At 31.8% G+C, this 20,857-nt stretch overlaps 3 protein-coding genes and 1 long non-coding RNA gene across 5 annotated transcripts in view; all 4 read right to left on the reverse strand.

The window, feature by feature from the left end:
* Nucleotides 1–3,051: 3,051 nt before the first annotated feature.
* On the reverse strand, nucleotides 3,052–3,280 carry LOC136984461 (uncharacterized). Its single transcript, XR_010882190.1, has 2 exons — nucleotides 3,239–3,280; nucleotides 3,052–3,167 (listed from the first exon to the last, which is right to left on the reverse strand). It is a non-coding gene; the product is annotated as an uncharacterized lncRNA (long non-coding RNA).
* A 4,662-nt stretch (nucleotides 3,281–7,942) lies between these two features.
* Nucleotides 7,943–8,317, reverse strand: LOC136984489 (histone H2B-like). Its single transcript, XM_067281488.1, has one exon. The coding sequence runs from the start codon at nucleotides 8,315–8,317 to the stop codon at nucleotides 7,943–7,945; it is 375 nt and encodes a 124-aa protein (XP_067137589.1).
* A 3,706-nt stretch (nucleotides 8,318–12,023) lies between these two features.
* Nucleotides 12,024–13,123, reverse strand: LOC136984490 (parkin coregulated gene protein homolog). The gene is made up of 5 exons (XM_067281489.1): nucleotides 13,025–13,123; nucleotides 12,785–12,922; nucleotides 12,555–12,726; nucleotides 12,249–12,389; nucleotides 12,024–12,170 (listed from the first exon to the last, which is right to left on the reverse strand). Exons 1-5 carry the CDS (start codon nucleotides 13,121–13,123, stop codon nucleotides 12,079–12,081), a joined length of 642 nt encoding a protein of 213 aa, XP_067137590.1. The 3' UTR covers nucleotides 12,024–12,078.
* Nucleotides 13,124–15,485: 2,362 nt separating this feature from the next.
* Nucleotides 15,486–20,857, reverse strand: part of Rip11 (Rab11 interacting protein) — a 39,859-nt gene continuing 34,487 nt past the window's right edge. For both annotated transcript variants that reach the window (XM_067281456.1, XM_067281455.1), the window contains exons 9-11: nucleotides 20,276–20,427; nucleotides 20,041–20,204; nucleotides 15,486–15,728 (exon numbers count right to left, since the gene is read on the reverse strand). In XM_067281456.1, coding sequence (XP_067137557.1) covers nucleotides 15,725–15,728; nucleotides 20,041–20,204; nucleotides 20,276–20,427 — 320 coding nt within the window. In that variant the 3' untranslated portion in view covers nucleotides 15,486–15,724. The remainder of the gene's footprint in view (nucleotides 15,729–20,040; nucleotides 20,205–20,275; nucleotides 20,428–20,857) is intronic.

Below are 20,857 nucleotides of genomic sequence, written 5' to 3' on the forward strand. Positions count from 1 at the left end.
TTAACAATCAAATATTGTACTATTTTATAATAGTTTAACACAAATATGCAAATTTTTAGAAGTGAAAGGGTTGCAGAGGAAGATGGTGATATTACATTTAGAATAAATTCTGGAATTTTCGAAAATGGGAGAAGAATTAATAACATTTAGTTTAATTACGTTAAAAGTACACAAACTCTATATTAAATTTGTACTATTAACACAAATATGCAAAGTTTTAGTAGTGAAAGGGTCGCGGATATTCATTGAAGAATCATTACAGAATATTTGTATAGCATTTAAAATTTCTTTAGCTAAAAGTTTTATTGTCTATGAAATCCAACATCTAAAGGTTGGCATATAGATGTACACTTTAATGGAATAATTAATATTTTGCATGAATTTTGATTTGTAGATGTTTGAAATACTGTATTATAAATATTAACATTTGTTTGTCCACTCCACAAGTCAATTATTAATAAAGAGTTTTCTGTTACAGTATATTTGGAGATAATACGTCTTTTACATAGTTTGTAATAATTGCTGTAGATAATTTGCCAGATGAGCTAGCTGTAACAGTTATGTTTGGGGCATTGAACAGCGATGTTTGAACTCTAGGTCCAAAGGTTTCACGAGCCTCTTGTAAGCAAATAAATACATTACCTACAACTTGTCCATTAGCATTAATTAAATATTGAACAGGGTAGGAATGCATAACTTTATTATTTGGAGAATGTGCAAATCCAATAGTATTTTTTTCTCCTTTATATGAAAGTGTTCTTGGTGAAATCATTTCGTATGAAAAACCACACTGATCCGTATTGAATATGAAGTTACGCGAATAAGATGGCAATAAATTTTTTACTGTTTGAAATTGCATAGCTTTTACTAAAATATCCTTTTCGTTTGCTATTTGTTTTATTTACAAGTTTTGTAATCTTTCGAGATACTAATCTATATTCTTTTTTAAATTTTGCAACCCAAGAATCACTAGCTGTAAACTTAATTGAACTATTCAGTTGAAGAAATTTCTGTAATGCCCATATTTTTAATTGATTTCCTTTAACAATTTTATAGTTGCCTCGAGCTTCGTCAAACACTTTAGTATGTTCGTTAATGATTTTTAACGTTTCAATTCTATGCTTTCGAAATTTAAATTGCTTTTCCCATTTATATAAATCACTAAAACGTCTTAATTCTTTAGCTCCTTGTTGCTGTAATGTGTGTAATTTCCATTTTGGGTGTTTCTTATGCAAGTTAAGAATTTCTTCTTTTCATTTTGTTGAGATTATATTCTTATCGGATTTTTCATCATCTGAATATCCTGATTCACAGTAAGTGTCTGTGTTATCAATTTCTTTCTCTTGAAGCAGACGTATTATTTTATTATCTGAAATAGGCCTATCTATAATCAAATTATTATTTTCCATCTGACAAAACTCTTTGTCATCTCTACTTATATAACTACTTAAAATATCGCTAAATGCATTAAAAAGCAGTTTGGCTACCTGTTTATCAACATCTGAAATATTAGGCCTACAAATCTTTTCTGTAGGCCAAACATTATCACAAACGTTTAAATTCTGCTATAATGTTTTGAAATGTTTACATTTAATTCTGCCATTTTCAAAAATTCTAGAATTTATTCTTAAATGTAATAGTGCCGTCTTCCTCCACGACCCTTTCACTTCTAAAAATTTGCATATTTGTGTTAAACCACTATAAAATAGTACGACATTTGATTGCTAATAACTCTGATTAACACTTTTAGTGAATACTACAAATTTGCCATAGAGTTTGTATAGTTTTAATGTAATTATTAACTAAATTTTATTAAAATTTATTAGAAGACACTCTGACAGTTCCCTTGTTAGTAAACGCTAGTGTTGTGTTCCAAAACGGCGAGATTCGTCAAACATTGACTAAACTGAATAAAGATATTTGATGGAAAACTTGCCAAGTGTCTTTGGAACACAACACAATATTAGTGTTATAATTATGTTGGTGTTGTGTTTGTAAGCTGATGAGGGGTCCTTGTACCCAAAATGCATGCTTACCTAAATTTGAAATGTGATTATTAGACTAACTTTTTTGTAAAAGATCTGGTTCTCCTTTCTGTTGGCCTTGGTGTGATAAGTCCTCCAAATTGTTAAATCCTATTTATTAGGTTATCTATCTAATTTGTATAGTCCCAGTTTGCATAAAAGTTTTGAGAGGACTTCCCATTCAGCCCCTCTTTGTTTGCAAGACTTGCCATTGAACCCAAAAAAAATGATTGACAGCAAACTAATATGGCTAACTCATTAATTTCATTTGGATGAGCTGCTAATTCATGTTTATGTTGGACCATGACTTCAATAACTGCATCAAAGCATGATTCTAATTTAATGAACAGATAAAAATTTTCAAAGCCCATTACTGTTCTTATTTCATCAAATTTACACCTTTCGTTTCTCTTTCAACTTTATAAATATTGTACAAGATTTAAGTATTGTCCTTTAGTTTGTTTGAAATGTACTTTACCTGTGTAGGTATTTTTTTGAGAATATATGCTGATGCCCTACACTTCTACTACTATGATTTTTTTCTTTCCTACTTGATATACTTGGATACAAAAATCAGACCTCTTAAGCTGCTACAGACATGGAAAATATAGATATAAACAAGAGCAAAATTTAGCAGCAATGTCAGGGATGCAAATACATTACCTTTGGCACGAGAATAGCGAGGTTGCAGCCAAAGTTTAACACGAAAACACCAACATTGGACATTCAGCACCACCTTCCCATAAGCCTAGAAGTTTGACAAGGGTGGAACATTGAGCACGGTTCCACCAACATTCCAAACACCATTGTCATACTTCTAGGCTTATGGGTAGGCGGTGTCGAACGTCAGACATTCATGTCAAAAACTTCGCTGCAACCTCGTTAACGTCATAGAAAATAGATTCAGAGACAAAAATCCTCATTGTGTATCTTTCTACAGTCAACTTTGATTTTACTTTTATATTATACTTTAATATATATATATATATTATATATATATTTTTTTATGAAATAAAAAGACAGTCGCTTCCAAAAAATAATTTTTAGTGGATCACCATTTATTTCCTTACATTGTTCAAGAATAAAAACTATAGGACGACCCGACCTTCCTTTTTAGGCTTCACGGCCGCCCAGGAAACAATTCTATAAAACACAGGAAAAACTCCAATTAAAATTATAAAAATTTTCACAAATATTGGAATTGGTGACCTTACGACGTCTTGAGTTGCATCCATGACTTCCAGTCGGGATTTTCGGACCTTATATCCACTTGTAAATTTGCGCTGTAAAATGTAGATTATCTTGTCCTCCCTCTGGCGGCAAATTATTATTAAATGTTTAGTTTTAAAATTTCGCTGGATGAAAATATTTTTTTATGAAATAAAAAGACAGTCGCGACTGTCTTTTTATTTCATAAAAAAATATTTTCATCCAGCGAAATTTTAAAACTAAAAATATATATAATATATATATTAAATTTGTATAATTTAAATTCAATAAGTTTAAATGTAAGCTTTGAAAAACAACATTCTATTTTTGAAATGATTTTTAATTTTAGTTCAAAGTCTGAAGATAAACAATTAAGATAGGCCATTTAACAAATATGCCAAATGACTGCTAGATTAAATTGGGCTAATTTACTGATTAATTCAGTCTCTTATTAAACAAATGTTTTCAACTTACTTTCTTTTTCAATCTTATTACACCAACTAAAGATTTGCCAAGAGAAAATATCAGCTACCAGCAGTGCTGCTAGCTGTTTGAGTGCCCGTGTGCAATACCGATTATGCCACCCCTGTTTAACTACGACTACCTACACAGAGCTTGCCAGCAATACCAATTTGCCGCCCCCTGGACGTGCCACCCACATGCGGTGCACGCCTTGCACGCCCGCTTATGGCGGGCCTGTCAGCTACAAAGATATTTTCAAATTAGTTCATAAATTAACAAACACAGATGATATGTTTAGAAATGAAAAACATTTTCCAAAGAACATAAGATTTTTGTATTAACAAATGTATAAATCTATTACGACGACAATTTAAAAATTCATTAAACTATCTTGAAATAGAAAATGTCCTAATCCAATTGTTAATTCTTATAAATATTTTTAAACCAAACTTCTTATACAGTACTTAATAATACACGAAAATATATTAATTCCAGCACTTAAATATGTTGTTTTGAAGTGCATAAAACAATTTTTATTTCACATTAAATATTTATCAAATACAGACAAGTTTAAATTGGTCTTTGATACAAAATAAAATTCTGAAACTAGAAGAAAAATAAAATTATAAAATGTCAATATTTCTATATAAAAATATTCCAACAAGTAATGCTATATTGCAAAAATTCTTAACAGTATCAAATCCAATTTTCCTACATTCTATTATTAAGCAAATCATATATACAAATTCTGAATACAATTTTATAAATACAACGTTAGATCAACATTCCATGTTATAAATATTGATGGTTAATTGATGCAATCTACTCTTCAAATTTAATAGGTTTGTTTATCGTTCGGAAAATCATTTCTCGGTAGTTCGCCCAAACATTTACCGTGTTATTTTATTGTACCCTTCTGTACAATTTCTTAGTATTCTTAAATAATACATTGTTCTCGTTAAAGACACTAGTGATCTCTGCCCAAAATCATAATAATTTTAAGGAATTGCTTTGTATATCATTTTAATTTGTCAGATAGTTTTATCAGTTGTCAGTACTGCAATGTCTACCTATACCTAAAAAGAAATATGTACAATCTTTCAAATGAGAGTGGCATGCAGAATTAAAATAGGCAAAGTAGCAAGAAATGACTAATCTTTTGCTAGGAAAATAATCAATATTGATTATTGGTATTTGCACACCTAAAATATGTTTCAGGTGCAAAGCATGTTATGATTATTAACATAAAGAAAGATAAAGGAGATTATACAAACATGGTAAATCAACCAAACATTTGAAAGGTGAAAATAAGATAAAATTCATATAATAAAGAAATAACTAAGGGTAAAAACCATCATGGACTACTAAAAGCTAACATTTTTATAGTTATTGATATGTATTTTTCTGCAGAAGTTAATTCCTCAAATGTTAACTAAAAGATTTTGCAAAAGGTAAAGCTAAATCATTAAAATTTTTGTATAAAAGTTTGAAAATTGAATATTGTCCACTGACCTGACCTTTTTAAAGGAAGATCTCCAATTTTTAGATCCTCAAATAGTTATTAGAAAAACCAAGTGTATTGAAAAAACTGCAACATTATTCCTCAATTTAGTAGATTCAGATTTAATTCAGACACTTTAAGATGAATGATTTGCTCAAAGAAATTTTGATTTTTCCCAATTTTCAAAAAATTAAATTTTGAAAAAAGCTGCAGTGATTAAATGGCAGCTAAAAAAAAAATTCCAAAAACTATTTGGTTAAATATATTTTTAATCTATTGCCATTGCCACACACCTGTGCAACTGTAGAAAGGGTATTTTTACAGGTAAATTAAAATGAAGTTACAAAATAAAGTATGAGATGGTACCCTTGAAGCAATACAGTGTTGCATAATAAGGAATTAGTTCCAAACAATAATAGAAACTATTACTATTTTTTCCCTATTACTTCAGATATGATAGAAAAAGTAAATAGAGTTAATGTTACCCTAGGTATACAAAATGGCGGCTCGTCTCTGATTCCAGCAAGGAAACAGTGGGGACGCACATTCTAACCTAACTAGGGGTAATTTATTAGAATAGGTTGTTAGGTTAGAATGTGCGTCCCCACTGTTTCCTTGCTGGAATCAGAGACGAGCCGCCATTTTGTATACCTAGGGTAACATTAACCGTAAATAGATCAGTTTACAATTATTAATACCTGTATATTTATAAAGTTAAAACATGCAATAAATGAATTGTTCAATAAAAAGGATTTTTTGTGATTTTTATGGAAAAAAATAGAGTTTTTCACAACTTTATTCACAAATTAATTTCTTACAACCTAGCAATGCTGCCAGTAAGATGTGACTTGATTATATGTCAAAACACTAAGTGTTCTTTTTATGCTGGAATTCAATGTCTCCGACATGAAACAGCAACCTTTAAGTGGCACATTGATCCAGAATGGGCAGCTGCTAAGCATTCTTGTCAGTGGCAGCTGATTTATAAACAAACATCAGACTTCTGATATAAACCCACCAATAAATTATTACAACCGACCATCCTTATTTTAATTCATTACTTAATTGGCTTATTTTCCATTCCCAATTATCCAAGTTCTTTTAGTCTAAATTGAAAATCTAGAAACAGTAACTGAAATTTTTCCAATGCATTACGAAAAGCTAACGATGTCAATAAATCTCGACTGACTTACACATTACACTCACTGGTTGGTTTAATTTGTGTGGTTTTGTAAATGTATCATGAACCCAATCAGTTAATTCACTTCAATAAGTTTAACTCAAAAGGTTATCTGAATATTAACATTTAAAGAAAACTTTTAAAGAAAAATTGAAAAAAAACCATCTTTTTAAACATCTCGATCCGTAAAATTCTTTTTGGTAGATTCGACTACATATAATAATGTCTAGTAATTATTAAAGTTTTCTATTAGGACTAGTTTCAGTGGTGTCTTTAAATCAGTGGTTCTTAACCAGTGTTCTGCAAACCTACCTCAAATATTCCAAGAAAGAAAAGATTTTAAAGTTTTTATTCAAATTTATTCCCATTGCTATATTCGTAGACAATTCCACGTTTTTTTAATTCAATACATTAAAGTTTATTAGTCGATTGCTTCGTTGTTTCCCAAGAAAGTAAACGTGGAATTGCATATAAATTTTTGAATATATCGACGCTAATGCTCTGCGTAATAGTACGCAAATAGCGTTCCGCGGCCTCGAAAAAGTCGAGAACCACCGCTTCAAATTGAGAAAATATAGGAATAGCAGTCCGGTATGGGGTTCCTACTCAAATTTTTGTTTTTAAATTCCATCTTACCCTGACCAAATTTCCCTCACATCCCTTATAGTGTGGCATATTAACAAAGTAAAACATCACTTGACTTACTATGCGCACAAAAAGTTGGAAAAGCAATAGTATAACTGGTTTTTTTCTAATTAACAGTTATATATATTATTTTTTAATAACCAATGAATTAATAAAATCAAAATAAAATAAAAAGTGGTGTTTATTTATCTCTTAACTATCCAGGTATTATTTATCATTTTTCCATCAGTCAATTAACACCTGCCCTCAAATTGAAAGTGTAAATTGAGATAAAAATTTTCAAATATTTTAACCATCAACACTAGATTAAGAGTATTCAATTTTAAATTTGATGCAAGTGCATTATACCAGTTTGGTTCAGCTGCTTGAAGACTTTTAAGATTTTTTAAAATCAAACTTATAATAGTGCATAATTAATACAGCAGTTTTAAAATCTAAAAATAATTGATATTGTTGTACTCTAATTTTGTGGAAGTTGTATGTTTGGGTGAAATTTTGGATCCTGAAAACTCTGCACTCCCCTTTTCATAAGTTGCATTGTACCATACTTCTTGCTGCTTGTCAGCAAAAGCAACCAAGGAAAATTTCGGCTTTTTTCCCCCCAACACTAATGAAAAAATCTTACTTTCCAAGTAGGTAGGAACCCTGTGCCAGGTATATAGTATGTAAAAATAATTTCTACTAAATAGCAAGTGCTATTGAACTAAAATTCTATCACAAATTGCACTTTTACTCAAAAGCTATTGTTCCCCAATATACTACAAATTTGCTTACCTTAAAGAAATATATAGAATACCGTAAATTATTTTTGCTTGTTAAGTTTCGTATTTTATCGACAAGCTTATTGTATTTAGATCAGGCCACTCTTTACCAGTATGTTTTGGCCCTGAAAAGGGCCGTTTTGATGTGTCGATCGAAGAATTACTTGGAGCTGGTGTACTTTGTAACGGCTTTAGTACCTTCTGAAACGGCGTGTTTTGCCAACTCTCCTGGCAACAACAGACGAACGGCCGTTTGAATTTCTCGACTGGTAATAGTCGATCGTTTGTTGTAATGTGCAAGACGAGAGGATTCTGCGGCAATTCTTTCGAAGATATCGTTGACAAAACTATTCATTATAGACATAGCTTTGCTAGAAATTCCAGTATCGGGATGGACTTGCTTCAAAACTTTGTAGATATAAATACTGAAACTTTCCTTCCTCCTCTTCTTCTTTTTCTTCTTATCGCCAGCACGAACGTTCTTCTGTGCTTTCCCGGCTTTCTTAACAGCTTTACCACTTGGTGCAGGCGGCATTTTAACTCACTACTCGTATCCGAAAATAAAAGTGGACTTCTGACTGCTCGCACCCTATTTATACAAAAGTCAAGGATTGAACTTTCAAATACTGCGCGTTGATTCGCTAATACGCTTTCGGATGATTTCATTGGTTTAGAATTAGCCAATAACCGTAAGGATTGGGAGTCTACAATCCAAACTGTTATTGGTTATTAAATAGACCAATGAGAGGTCTCTAGGAAAGCGTGTGAATAGACTAAAATAATTTACTACTCGTGTAAACAACGTGTAAACAAAGAACTACAATGACAAATTTTAAAACAGAAATATTTAGAAAACAAAATTTTACGGATACGTAAGGAAATAAAGGATATCTGTTATACATACCGATATACCATAGTAATAAGTAATTCATAATCTATACTAAAAATAAGAATTTTACGTATTTAATCTCTTTTTATTGCAATATAATTGTTCTGTTAACTTCTTTGTATATTAAACTGAACCGTAAATGAATTCGAAATATTTACCTTTTATTTTAGGTAATTTCTACAAAGATATGAACATACAGTATTTCAAATTACTCTCACTTTAGCATTAAGTAAGCTAGGAAATTCTCGAAAAATGTTTACTTTCAGTATTCGCCTTTTTTCTATAGATATCATTTTAAAGGTGTTTGAATAAGCTTATTTCCATGCTTTAGCCACATACAACATTAAGAATTGTTTTATGACTTGTATCTTTTTAAGACGTAGATTAAAAAAAAGGTTGTCTGATTATATTTCACTACAATATCAGTATAATGAATTGATACTACATTCTCATTTCTTTCGTAAGAAATGACAATCTTGACTAAAGATTTTATCAAATAACTCATCTGAATTTAAAACGTTAGTGAGTTATTGTTACCTGTAAGCAGTGGCTCCTGCAGACTATAAAAAAGAGGCATTGTATGTACTATACAGTACATTATATGAAATATACAGTAAATATATATATATATAACACAGTTAATCCCGCGTATATAAAATCGCGTTAATTAAATACAGTGGTACTTCGGTACTCGACCGAACGATCACACCTCTAGAACAAATTTTCGGTTAACAAAGCACATCAAAGAAAAGAAATTATTTCGAACAACGTTTATACTTTGTTTTAATGTATAATGTAATACATTTTTCATTTTATATAATTGTTGACCTTGTTTTTATGTATAGTTGTTAATTTTGGGAGGTAGATATCAACTGTCCTTCGGGACTCTTCTATTTACTTGTAAAAATAAATAATGTAAGATGTATAAATATGTTTGTTAATTACAGAATCGTTCTTGTAATCGTTTAACTCATTTCAATAGATAACAATGATAATTTTAGTAAAGAAAACAATAAAAAATTTTGTGTTTTGTCTATTATTGATCTCTTATAGAATATTCTCCCGTTCGATTGCTCAGCTAAGAGCAATTGTTTGCATCCATCGCCTACTGTGATTAGTCGATTAATCTCTTTCAGAATGAATGTTGTGATTAATCCGCTCCCGCTGTTCGGTAGAGCAGTAATCCGAATTTGTCATTAGTTTATTGTATTTGAAAACAAAACGAAAGAGGAAGTGGTGTCAACCTCAACGCTTTCTGTTAGCGGTCACCGAGCATCGGTGCAAGCAAGCTCAAGTTCGTGTTATCTAACAGTGATTCATACTTCCTGTTGGCATCTTTAATATTAAGCAGCTTAATAATTTAAGTTAAATCAAGAAATACGTGATAATTTTTAAATACAGATTAAAATCAAATTTTACTGTATTTTTCTTACTAATATTCGGTCAAAAAATTAAAAACTGTTCCGTGAAAAACAGTTTGAGGAGCACTATTTTAGATAATTCTAATGTCACTTCATGTAAATAAGTAATAACCTGGGTTAAGTATTGTCCCAAAATCAAATTCTAACACTACGTAACTTTTTAGAAATGAAATAATTACTTGAGATGAACATTATAAACATTCATTACAGATAGGGAATCCGTACATTGGGGCCTATGCCTCCCTTCGTCGTCGGGTTGCCCTTTCCCGAATCTCCAATAGAGCTTTAAGGTTTCATTTAATTTTTAAATTAGTTACTCATTTTTATCATAGAAAACTTTTCTTACGGATGACAAAATAAAAATAAAAATAGTTGTTATTAATCCCTTGTATAACAGCCAAGTCAGACTCGTCGTAACGATTATAGATTTTGATCTATGTCAAATAACACGTGATTTGTGTCGGAATAATTTAAAATATAAAAGTAATATTAAATTAGTTATATTTTAGTATACTGAAAACAGTGCAAAGTTCAGTTTCGACTACGATGATTATTACGTACAGTTTGACAAAAGAATAAACGTAACGCTGCTATATTATCTGTTCTTTATGTTAATTTAACTCTTCAAATGCCAGTTTATTAAATAAAACTTTTTTTTTGTGTGTAGAAATTACTTGCAGGTGCAAGAATGAGATAAGAGAAAAGAAGATTTATTGCCCTTAGCGTTGGTCGAAATCACAAAGGAAACAAATGGGACAGATTCGAACGAGGCGGACGTGAAAGTAACTTCTTCAATAGACAAGCGCTGCTCTGATTGGTGGGAATACAATGTTTGAAAGGAAGAATAGCCACGTGTATCTCTATCTTGGGCCACGTGTTACTGTTTTGAGGCGGACGTGAAAGTAAGCTTCTCCAATAGACAAGCGCTGCTCTGATTGGTGGAAATACAATGTTTGAAAGGAAGAATGGCCACGTGTTCTGTTTTTACGGGTCGATAGATAAACCTCGGCTAATCAGAGAATTCGTCTAAGAAAGAAATTTATTTCTCGTATTTTAGATACGAGGATGGAGTAATTTGTTGAGATGGAAGGAATGAAGTTGTATTGCTCTTAACTTGTTTACTGAACTTTATGATTTTATTTGTACAGAGTCTTTCGTATAGATATATTATTTTCGTTTTATTAACGCTTTGGAATAATAACCTTAATTTATTTCTAACGACAACGTGGGAAGTTATTCGGACAGACCGACATCACGTACAAACTTTATCTCGGACATTTTAAACGAAAGAAAATAAGATTACACTTAAAAAAAAATTTAAAACGTCCTCTATTAGTTATTAAACCTGAACGGCGGTCGTCGAACCGTTACGATTGTTATGTGGGTCGGCATCGACTGGTTTTTTCTGACGATTGCCGGATCGAAAACCATATCATTCAATTGGATTAATTAAATTTCCATTGACACTACGTGTTTTAAAATAATACGGGAAGATACAAACAATATATCTCGAAGAAATTTTTCGAGATATACAAACACATAGAGAGATATACTGTATAAACAGTTTGTACTGTACAGTATGTTACTGTATAAACAAAAACTGGAGAACAGGACACCGAATCGGAGATTAGGTTTCTATCCTGTCAACTTCGGGTCGGAAACAGTAATTTTAATGGGCAGTCACGAATATAACCATCCGGTCACCTCCATTGTGGACATTACATGCAGTCATCAAAATAAAAAATTAGCTGATTATACTGTACATGCTGCAGCATCGCTATTTCTATGCCAGTAGCCATATTTGTTTACACTTTCGCGTTTAGAGCAGAGCTTCGCAACCCGTGTGCCGAGAGATGATGCGGAGAAGGGGGAGGTTAAAAAACGAAATTTGGCACGTTGGCTTGTATATAAAGAATATTGACGCTACTAAATTTCGGTTGTCAATTTAGAATTTTATTAAATTAATCCAATTAGTAGAAAATAGGTTCAAGATTTTAATAAGGCGAGAGTTTCTAAGACAAGACAATCAAAAGCCGATCTGGTCGATTGTCTGGGGCGAATTCTGATTTCCTTATATTCTGTAAGAAAAATACGATAAATCTATTTAATAAAATACTCTATATTAATTTCAAAGTATCGTTAAAATATTTTCATACCGGACTGAAGTTTGAGATGATTCAAAATAGGAATAAATTTGTTATAATAAGGCCATAACGCCGGTCCCGTTTTCTCGTACAGATGCTGCAGAGCAATCAAAGCCTTGCCGATTGTTTCTTTGTTTTGACCGTATAAAGTTTCTACAAAAATTTGACCAAATTAAACATTTAACGTCGGTCGACATAACGTAACCGAAAGAGTTTTCGTATTAAAATTCGTAAAGAAGTACACGTCACAGGCGACATTATCGGGACTGGCTCGAGTGTACAGTACAGTACGTGGCACTTAATTTTAATTATAATTACCGGATAATGACGGTATAACGAATGGTAAAGCCTGTACGATTTTCTTGCCTCCTTCGTTTAACATTTCCTGCAAAGCAACGTAGGCCGCTATTGAATAAGGAAGACATTCTTCTCGCAAGCCGTCAAAGAATATCGGAAGAAAATAATCGTAGTCCAAATTACCAACGGCTGTCTAAGCAAATAAATTAATTAACAATTGTTGTGTAATTTAAAATTAATAATAAACCTACCATCCATCTGATCGAGCAGCCCATTCTCTCGTCTTTCAATATCAATATAGGCAACTCTCCCCACTCGTATCTTTCCCTAAACGAAGGACGATATTCTGGAAGTGGATAACTTTGACCACCGAAATAAGAATCCGAGATCTCGTTAATTTAAATGAGAGAATTTTTTAAATTATTAAATCTCCAACAATTTTCAGTTGGTTAAAATTATTCTAGAATTAATACAAGTTAGAATTATTATACCTTCCAAGTATCGTATTTGAATCGCGTTGAAAAATCAGGATTTAGTTTTAACGGTTGACCAATTATATTATGAAATGCGGGCATCCGTTCGTTATCCATCATAAAGTCAGAATATTAACTAAAATTCTGATCCTATTGTTAGTTTATTAGATTAAAGTATCATTCGTCGTAACAATAACTTTCAATTGTTACGAAACGAAGGTTAATGTTACCTTAGGTATACAAAATGGCGGCTCTTCTCTGACTCCAGCATATAGAAGCGAGGAAACAGTGGGGACGCACGTTTTCTAAACCTAACCTATTCTAATAAATTATCATAATTATTAGCAACTAAATTATTAGAATAGGTTAGGTTTAGAAAACGTGCGTCCCCACTGTTTCCTCGCTTCTGTATGCTGAAGTCAGAGACGAGCCGCCATTTTGTATACCTAGGGTAACATTAACCGAAACATACCTTATGATATCTCAATTAACAAACTTGTTTAAAAAATAATCGATATCGCTGCATTATAACACTACTGGAAAGTGATAAAGCTTCTAATGCTCTATACTAAATCAATGTTTTCTACATAAAAAAGTGAGTTATAAACTATCCTATTTACTGCTTATGTAGCCTTTAAATCCTTTTGATGTAGTGAAACAATTGGCTACAGGTAAATATCTATTTAGAATCTGATCCAGAGCTTTGTAATTTATCATAGTTTGTACCACAAGTCTAAAGATAATTGTCTATCCCAATATTCATTTCTTTTTAAAATTGTTAAATGTGAGATAGAAAAATGCATAATTGATAATTTTCAATTGAAAGATTGGTTATAAATTATACAAATTACAGTATGACTTAAACTCCATATGATTCCCAAAGGAACAATAGAAAATGTATAAAACAATGCATTTATTATCACTAGAAATGACCAATAAAAGCGTGCTTTTAATATATTAAAATTCTTTCTTATAAGTTTTATAAAGCAAAGATATTTTGTAATAGTAGTTATTGAAGTAATTACGGTCCCTGGACTCTAGTAGATGGTTGGCTAACAAGAAATATTTGCCCGGCTCGTAACCATACATGTTTTATTTTTTCATTTTCTTATTCTGTTTTATATTATAATGAAAAGTTAATAATGTTGTCCGGAGAAAAATTCTGGGTGATTGTGACAAAGTACAGTGCTATTTAAAGCTATTCGTTGATGTTTAAAAATATTTAGCAGTCCGAATTTGGTATGGAGACATTTCTAAAAAAATGCACCGAAACTTGTCACTTTTTGCACTGTAAACATTTTATTTATACGAGATACTTGTGCCGCACAGATTCTAGTGCTCAATTTGGTCTCCGTTCCGAAGGTGACAAACGATTTGTTCGACGGCCAACTATAACCAATTGTCTTCGATACTGTTTAAGCACAGTCTTTCCGGCTGTCAGATTTGTAATGTGTCCTTGAAAACCACACTTTTTAAATGTCCTCACAAATAAAACCTGCTTTTCATCATTTACAGTACTAAAAGTGCATTTTGGTATTAATTTTTTTGAAGGAAATATCTTGTGTGTCCTGAAATGTCATTGCACCAAATTTGATTAATAAGTGACTCTCTAGATGGCAACGAATAGGGTACTTTAATTATAAATCACCTGGTGTAAAGTTAATAAAAGTTCAAAAATATTCTAGTGTACAGTAGACCCCCTATAACATGGGTTCGTATAACACGGCGAAAAAATTGCGATCGTGTTCGTATAACAAGCTAAAAGAGACTCGTGTAACACGGTAAAACGTCATTGCCGACTCGTGTCGCGACAGGATCGGTCGAATCTGGACCAATAGCGGACATTGCACAAACCGTCGAGTTTAAACGAGTACTGGACCTATTAAAAAACATTTATTATTCAACGCCCATAAAAATTATATTTTTATTAATGAAGTCTCCAAAGTTTGGCGAATTTTTCGCAGAAAAATAACTTATTGGGAAACGCGTCCGCCGTTCGACGAGCCGCTCCACGACGAAAACGAGCTTAAGCAACGGCGTCGTCGAACGGTATGCACTCGGTGAGTATTCCTACAATTTTTTGTTTATAGCATAGTTTATATGGATTATTCCCAAAAAATTATACGTGTTTTGGAAATGTCAAATTAGTCTAGAATCGGTTAATTTTACGGAAGAAAACCTTCGAAACAGCCGTAGCCCCTAAACTGCACGCGTGCCGAGCCGTGATTGGCTCGTGTATTTAAGTGATTCGTACAACACGGAATTCATATAACACGGAACGTATCTACCGTGTTATAGGGGGGGTCTACTGTACTCTACAAATACTGAATTTTTTCCAAATGGAAACTATAGTAATTAGTGGTTTTCCAATTAATACAATTTGAATTAAAGACAATACTGAACTGTTTAGCAGTATTAAATATTAGTTTTAAGTTTAACATATTATTAATATATTTGAAAACAACTGCCATATTATATATTTTTTTATATATATTAAAACTTTATTAATAAAGTTAAGTATTGAAGACTAATGTACAGAAATAATTTTCTTCTAAATAAAATTTTTAGAGATTCTTTAAGCAATCTTAATAAAGAAATAGTCTTTTATTTCTTTTGAATAGATGATGGTTCAAATAACTTAACTCTCATGCCAAGTGAGATTCTACATCCAATTTCAGAAAATCTAAAATAGCATTTGACTATACAAATATCCAATTTTTATCTGAAAAAAATTAAAAACAAAATAATTATAATATATTATTTAAACATACTAATAAATGTGAATAACTTAATATCTTTAAATGATAGTTATAAAATCTATAATGTTGATATCAAACAACAAATTTTACTTAATATTTGAATTTTGACAAAAATTGTTAAGAAGGAACAAATGTTTGTAAAAAAAAAAAAAAAAAATTATTATTACGACGTTATTAGAACAAAATTCAATAATCAATAGTGAGGTCGAGTCCGAAGTTTTAAACGCGAAAACTTGTACGTCGGACGTTCGGCGCCGCTTTCCCGTAAGCCTAGAAGTTTGACGATGGCGTTTGGAAAGTCGGTGGAATTGCGCTCGACGATCCAAATGCCATTGTCAAACTTCTAGGCTTACGGGAAAGCGGCGCCGAATGTCGGGCGTACACGTTTTTGCATTTAAAACTTCGGCCTCGACCTCGCTAATAATATAAGAAATTTGAATGAGCTTTATTTCTTTTATTGCATAATCGATAATATAAGCAATAAATTTAATTTTTTTTAGTTTACTAATGCATATTCTTATCTTTCAAATCGAATAAGCCCTTTTAATTATGATTGTTGCAATCCTGAACACAAATTAAACTAAGTATTCTGAGACCATATCATGCTATTTAAAAGAAAGAAATGTTACCATGCTAGTTGAGGGTTATAACATTATTGATATAATTGATTGTCTATAATACAATTATTAATATATGTCTGTATGTAATTATTAATGTAATAAGAATATGAAATGGCAAATCTCTTGGCTTGGGTGGTGTGACTGCAGATACGTTAAAATATGGAGGAAAAAAATATGGAAGAACAGATGCTCCGACTCTGCAACTTACGCTGGGATAAGGGGCATGGTACTGTGTGATTGGAGAAATGCTGTGATTGTTCCAATATAAAAAGAAAAGGATGAAAGGACAGATTGCAAGAAATTCTGTGGCATAAGCTTGCTGAGCATATCTGAAAAAGTGTTTGCGCAAATGTTGTTTCACAGAGTTGAGAAGCTGACTGCAAAGCAAATACGGAAAGTGCAATGTGAATTTATGAAACGGAGAAATGTATGGACCAGATCTTCATGGTGGAAATGTTCGAATGTGGGCAAATAAGTGTTTGCAGTGTTTATTGATCCAGAGAAGGGGTTCCTAACTTGTGTTCCGCAGAACCCTAGGAATCCGCCAATAAAATTTGGGGTTCCACAATTAAATCTGTCAAGTGTAGTGACGTACGAATGTGCCAAAGTAGATTTGGGACACGAGGTATAATTGCCGTAATCTCGGATCGAGTCCTCTGACGATAGCCTAAACACGTGCTAGAGTTATTTACAACTTTATAAACAGTGTGGACCGATTTATCAGTAATGGAACGAACAGAAATCATGATATAATGTTTGACAAGATAACGAAAACTATAAAAATGGTAAGACTTAAGGTCTCATCATCTGTAATATGTTGTAGTGCAACAGTACAGCATACAAGTGGGCATATCAGTCAAAAATTATTAGAGTTTTTCATTGCAATCGTCTTGTGATATTTTAAGTATTTTTTATATAAAAATAAGTTGGGAATTGCTGATCTAGAGAAAGCATACGATAGAGTGAATAAGGAGAAACTGGGGCAAGTATTATGGGATTATGGAGTGAGAAGTAAACTACTTAGAGGTGTGAGAGCAATGTATGAAAACAGCAAAGCATATGTATGCATGGATGGTAAAGTTTCCTCAATTGTGAGTGGTTCACAATTGAGGAAAGTGCAAGACAAGAGTGTGTTATGTCCCCGTCGTTATTTAATGTTTTATGGATGCATGCATGAAAAGATCCCATTACATGTTTTATATAGGAAGCAACCGTGTGAGCCTAAAAGAATGATTCCTAAAACATGGGAGAGATCTTCAAAGCTAGAAGGAATATAGAAAAAGTACTGGCTAAAGATGTTCAGATACAATGATATGATGATTCGATCATTTTGCTCTCTTCCAGAGCAATCAGAACAACATAAGAGCTAACAATTACAATTTAAGAAACATCTATCTTGTATATAAAGAACAAACTATTTGTTAGTTTATCTCTCCTGCTTGCAAAAGATCCCTTATCTAATTGGAGAGATTGTGGCACTTGATTAAGAGAATTATTGAATATCACATTATGAGTAAGCTCAAAATATATATAGATGTTCTATATTATTGGAGAAGTACTGAGAATTATATCATTAACAAACACGGAATACAAACTTGGAAATTTTAAAGATATTGACCTTGAATCTTTAGTCCTTTTGTCTCAAACCTGATTAATTGGCCAATTACCACTTGCAATTCATTTTCAAAATAATTGGAGAAAAGCATCAAGACAGAAGAAAATGATAAGATAAAGTTTTAGAATGTGATGAGTTTTGGAGTTTATTTCTCAACATTTTATTAGTTGCTCGAAAACCAATAAGAATTCGACCGCTAAAAAACAAAGTTCGTGAAAACTGTACTTTCATAAGTAAGGTAGAAGTTTTACAGCCAGTAAATTTACACCTGAAATCTATTTTTGTATTGAAAGACCACGTGTATGACGATTAATACAAAATTGGTCCTGTTATTATAAAAGAACCTGTGGCTTTATTAAACCTTATTTATTTTCTTTTCTTTACTTTCCTTATACTATCTTCCTGTAGTAGAAACTTTACTTCCGTTTTCTGTCTACTTAACCATGCGGTAATTAGTCGACACAGGTGGCCTGGACGGTAATAAAAACAAAAAGGGTGTGACACCGAGGGGTGACGTCAGAGGAGATAGTAGGACGGGAGCGAGAGGGAGGAAGATTTTGTGTGGAGAAAGAAGCAGGATGAACAGTAACAAAGAAAATTATTAAGGAACGGATCCGAGGTTTTTTTTTTATTTATTTATTACCGCCAGTCACCCCTTCGAACCAATTTTCAGTCTTATAATTTCTGTATAATTCTCTTCCACTTTACCTTTTTTTTCTTGGGCCCTGTTCTTAGTTAAGCTAGATATAAGTTAGAATAAGTTCTTTGTCTTGTCGGCACGTGGGGACCAATTGATTACATTGTTACGCGCGGTCCCAAAGTATTTGTATTAGTAGTTAGTAAGCGTGTGTAATCGTTTCTTTGTAAATTATTTGTGTTCACTGGAATTAATAAACCTTTTTTTTTCAATTTTATCAAAGCCGAGCGACTCTCAGGGTCCTGTTATTTCATACTTGGCTAACAAACCTATGAAAGAAATTAAAAAATCAAATTTTATAACTATATTAATATCTTAAAGGAGTTATTTCTGAATATATATATTCATCATTCATCTCACAATACAAAACCTGAAAGAAAATTGAAATCTCACCTAAAAAAATAAATAATATTAACGAGAAGAGAAAAATAATGCACATTTCATTGGCGCAATGCATATTTCTGTGGTAACTGTGTTCAAATTGAAATTTTTCTTTTAGAACTGTCTGTTAAAATTTAATAGACATAGCATTTCTTAAAAATTTTCTATATCCAATTCCAGGAAATGTCGGCTATCCCCATCAATTGATAAATAAAATGAATATTCACCCAATAGATCCATGGTTCTGGATACAGGCACTCTGCTTGAAATAGCAATATTTATATTTATTTTAGCAACAATGTATTCTACTTAATTTCATTGCAATTTACTAGAGTTAGGGCCAATAATTTAATATTTCTTTTCTGAATATATTACTAAGTTAAATATTTTTTACAAATGTGATTACATTATTTTATATTACACCAAAGGTCAGAGTTGTAACTTGTTAAAATTATTGCAACTATTTAAAGACTGTTCTACGGATGTTAAAATTTAGATCTAAGAGTATTTGAAGATAAAGTGTCTGGTGGCGTAGCGAACATAACTGGCACCCGACACTTTATTGGCACCCCTCTCCCCCCTTCAGAAACACACATAGTTTGTCTTGGAAACCATTTCGGCGCCCCTCTGCGAGTGGCACCTGGTGCACGATACACCCCTCGCTACGCCGCTGAAAGTGTCTTGACTTCAAAATCATTCATGTAAAATAAATAAGATTTCTTAATTTCTGAGAGTTTATTTTATTTCTTTTACTTATATATCGTCGAAGAGTCAGAATATGTTACTATATAACCTTCTTATTATAAAGCTACTTTTAATGAAGAAAAATACATTTCATTTATGATAAATGACAAATTATAATATATATTATAACATTTTGTCATTAATAGCCATCATATGAAGACAATACAACAAATATATTTTTTTAGATGATCGTGAATTATGTATTATGTTATATATACCTTACATATTCCAAACTGGAAGTCTTGTAGGATATGTGCAAAATACGTGGTGACGTTTCCATGACTCGGACGAGAAGGTCGTCGATATAATTTTCTAAATCTTGAATTTTATCTTTCTGCCTCGATAGTAACAGCTGTTGTTTAACCACTAAATCTACTAATTGCTGAGAAATAAAAATTTAAAACAATTAAATTTCTAAATTAAAATATGTCATTAGTAAAAAATAAATCGTACCTTGCGATTCATGGCTTTATACATGTGCAATTCGTCTTTGGAAATGCAATCTAAATTGGATTCTATTTCTGATGCTTTGTTTATCCAATCATTTCTTTCTAAAATTGTTTCACTCAAATCAGTTGTAAGTTGGACAGAATGTCTTCTACTATCTAAAAAGACATACATTACATATAACTAATTTATGTAGAATTATTCAAAGAAATAAATGAATTATTCTTCAATAATCATTATCTATATCTGATAATTCGAAATTTCATTGAGAATTTCAAAGCATAATAAGTGAAATGCAGGTTTAAGAAATAACACGCATACCATCTACGTGGTACGATCCAAAAGTTCGGGGACTGCAGTAATCTATGACAACAAAAGCATGTATTTGAAGTTACAGCAAGGGGGGAGTTTTAGAACAACCCCCAACATTAAATTTTGTCAGCGTTTAGGTAAAACACCTACTGAGACTTTAAAATTGCTAAGAAAGGTGTACGGTGATTCTACCACGACAAAGTCGAAATGTTGGAGGTTGTTCTTGAAACTCCACTTTTATTACGTCGCAGAACAAAGGTAACTACCGCCGGAAAA

This window comes from Centruroides vittatus, unplaced genomic scaffold (assembly GCF_030686945.1).
Source record: "Centruroides vittatus isolate TY-2023 unplaced genomic scaffold, ASM3068694v2 contig_920, whole genome shotgun sequence".
NCBI lineage: Eukaryota > Metazoa > Arthropoda > Arachnida > Scorpiones > Buthidae > Centruroides > Centruroides vittatus.

What these genes read in the sequence shown, in the direction of transcription:
- LOC136984490 (XM_067281489.1), bottom strand. Translation starts at nt 13,123, where the DNA reads ATGGATAACGAACGGATGCCCGCATTTCATAATATAATTGGTCAACCG. An exon ending in TCAAATACGATACTTGGAAG is followed by an intron (nt 12,923 to 13,024) that starts GTATAATAATTC and finishes TAAATTAACGAG; the next exon opens with ATCTCGGATTCTTATTTCGG. An exon ending in TCATCTCAAACTTCAGTCCG is followed by an intron (nt 12,171 to 12,248) that starts GTATGAAAATAT and finishes TTTTTCTTACAG; the next exon opens with AATATAAGGAAATCAGAATT.
- LOC136984489 (XM_067281488.1), bottom strand. Translation starts at nt 8,317, where the DNA reads ATGCCGCCTGCACCAAGTGGTAAAGCTGTTAAGAAAGCCGGGAAAGCA.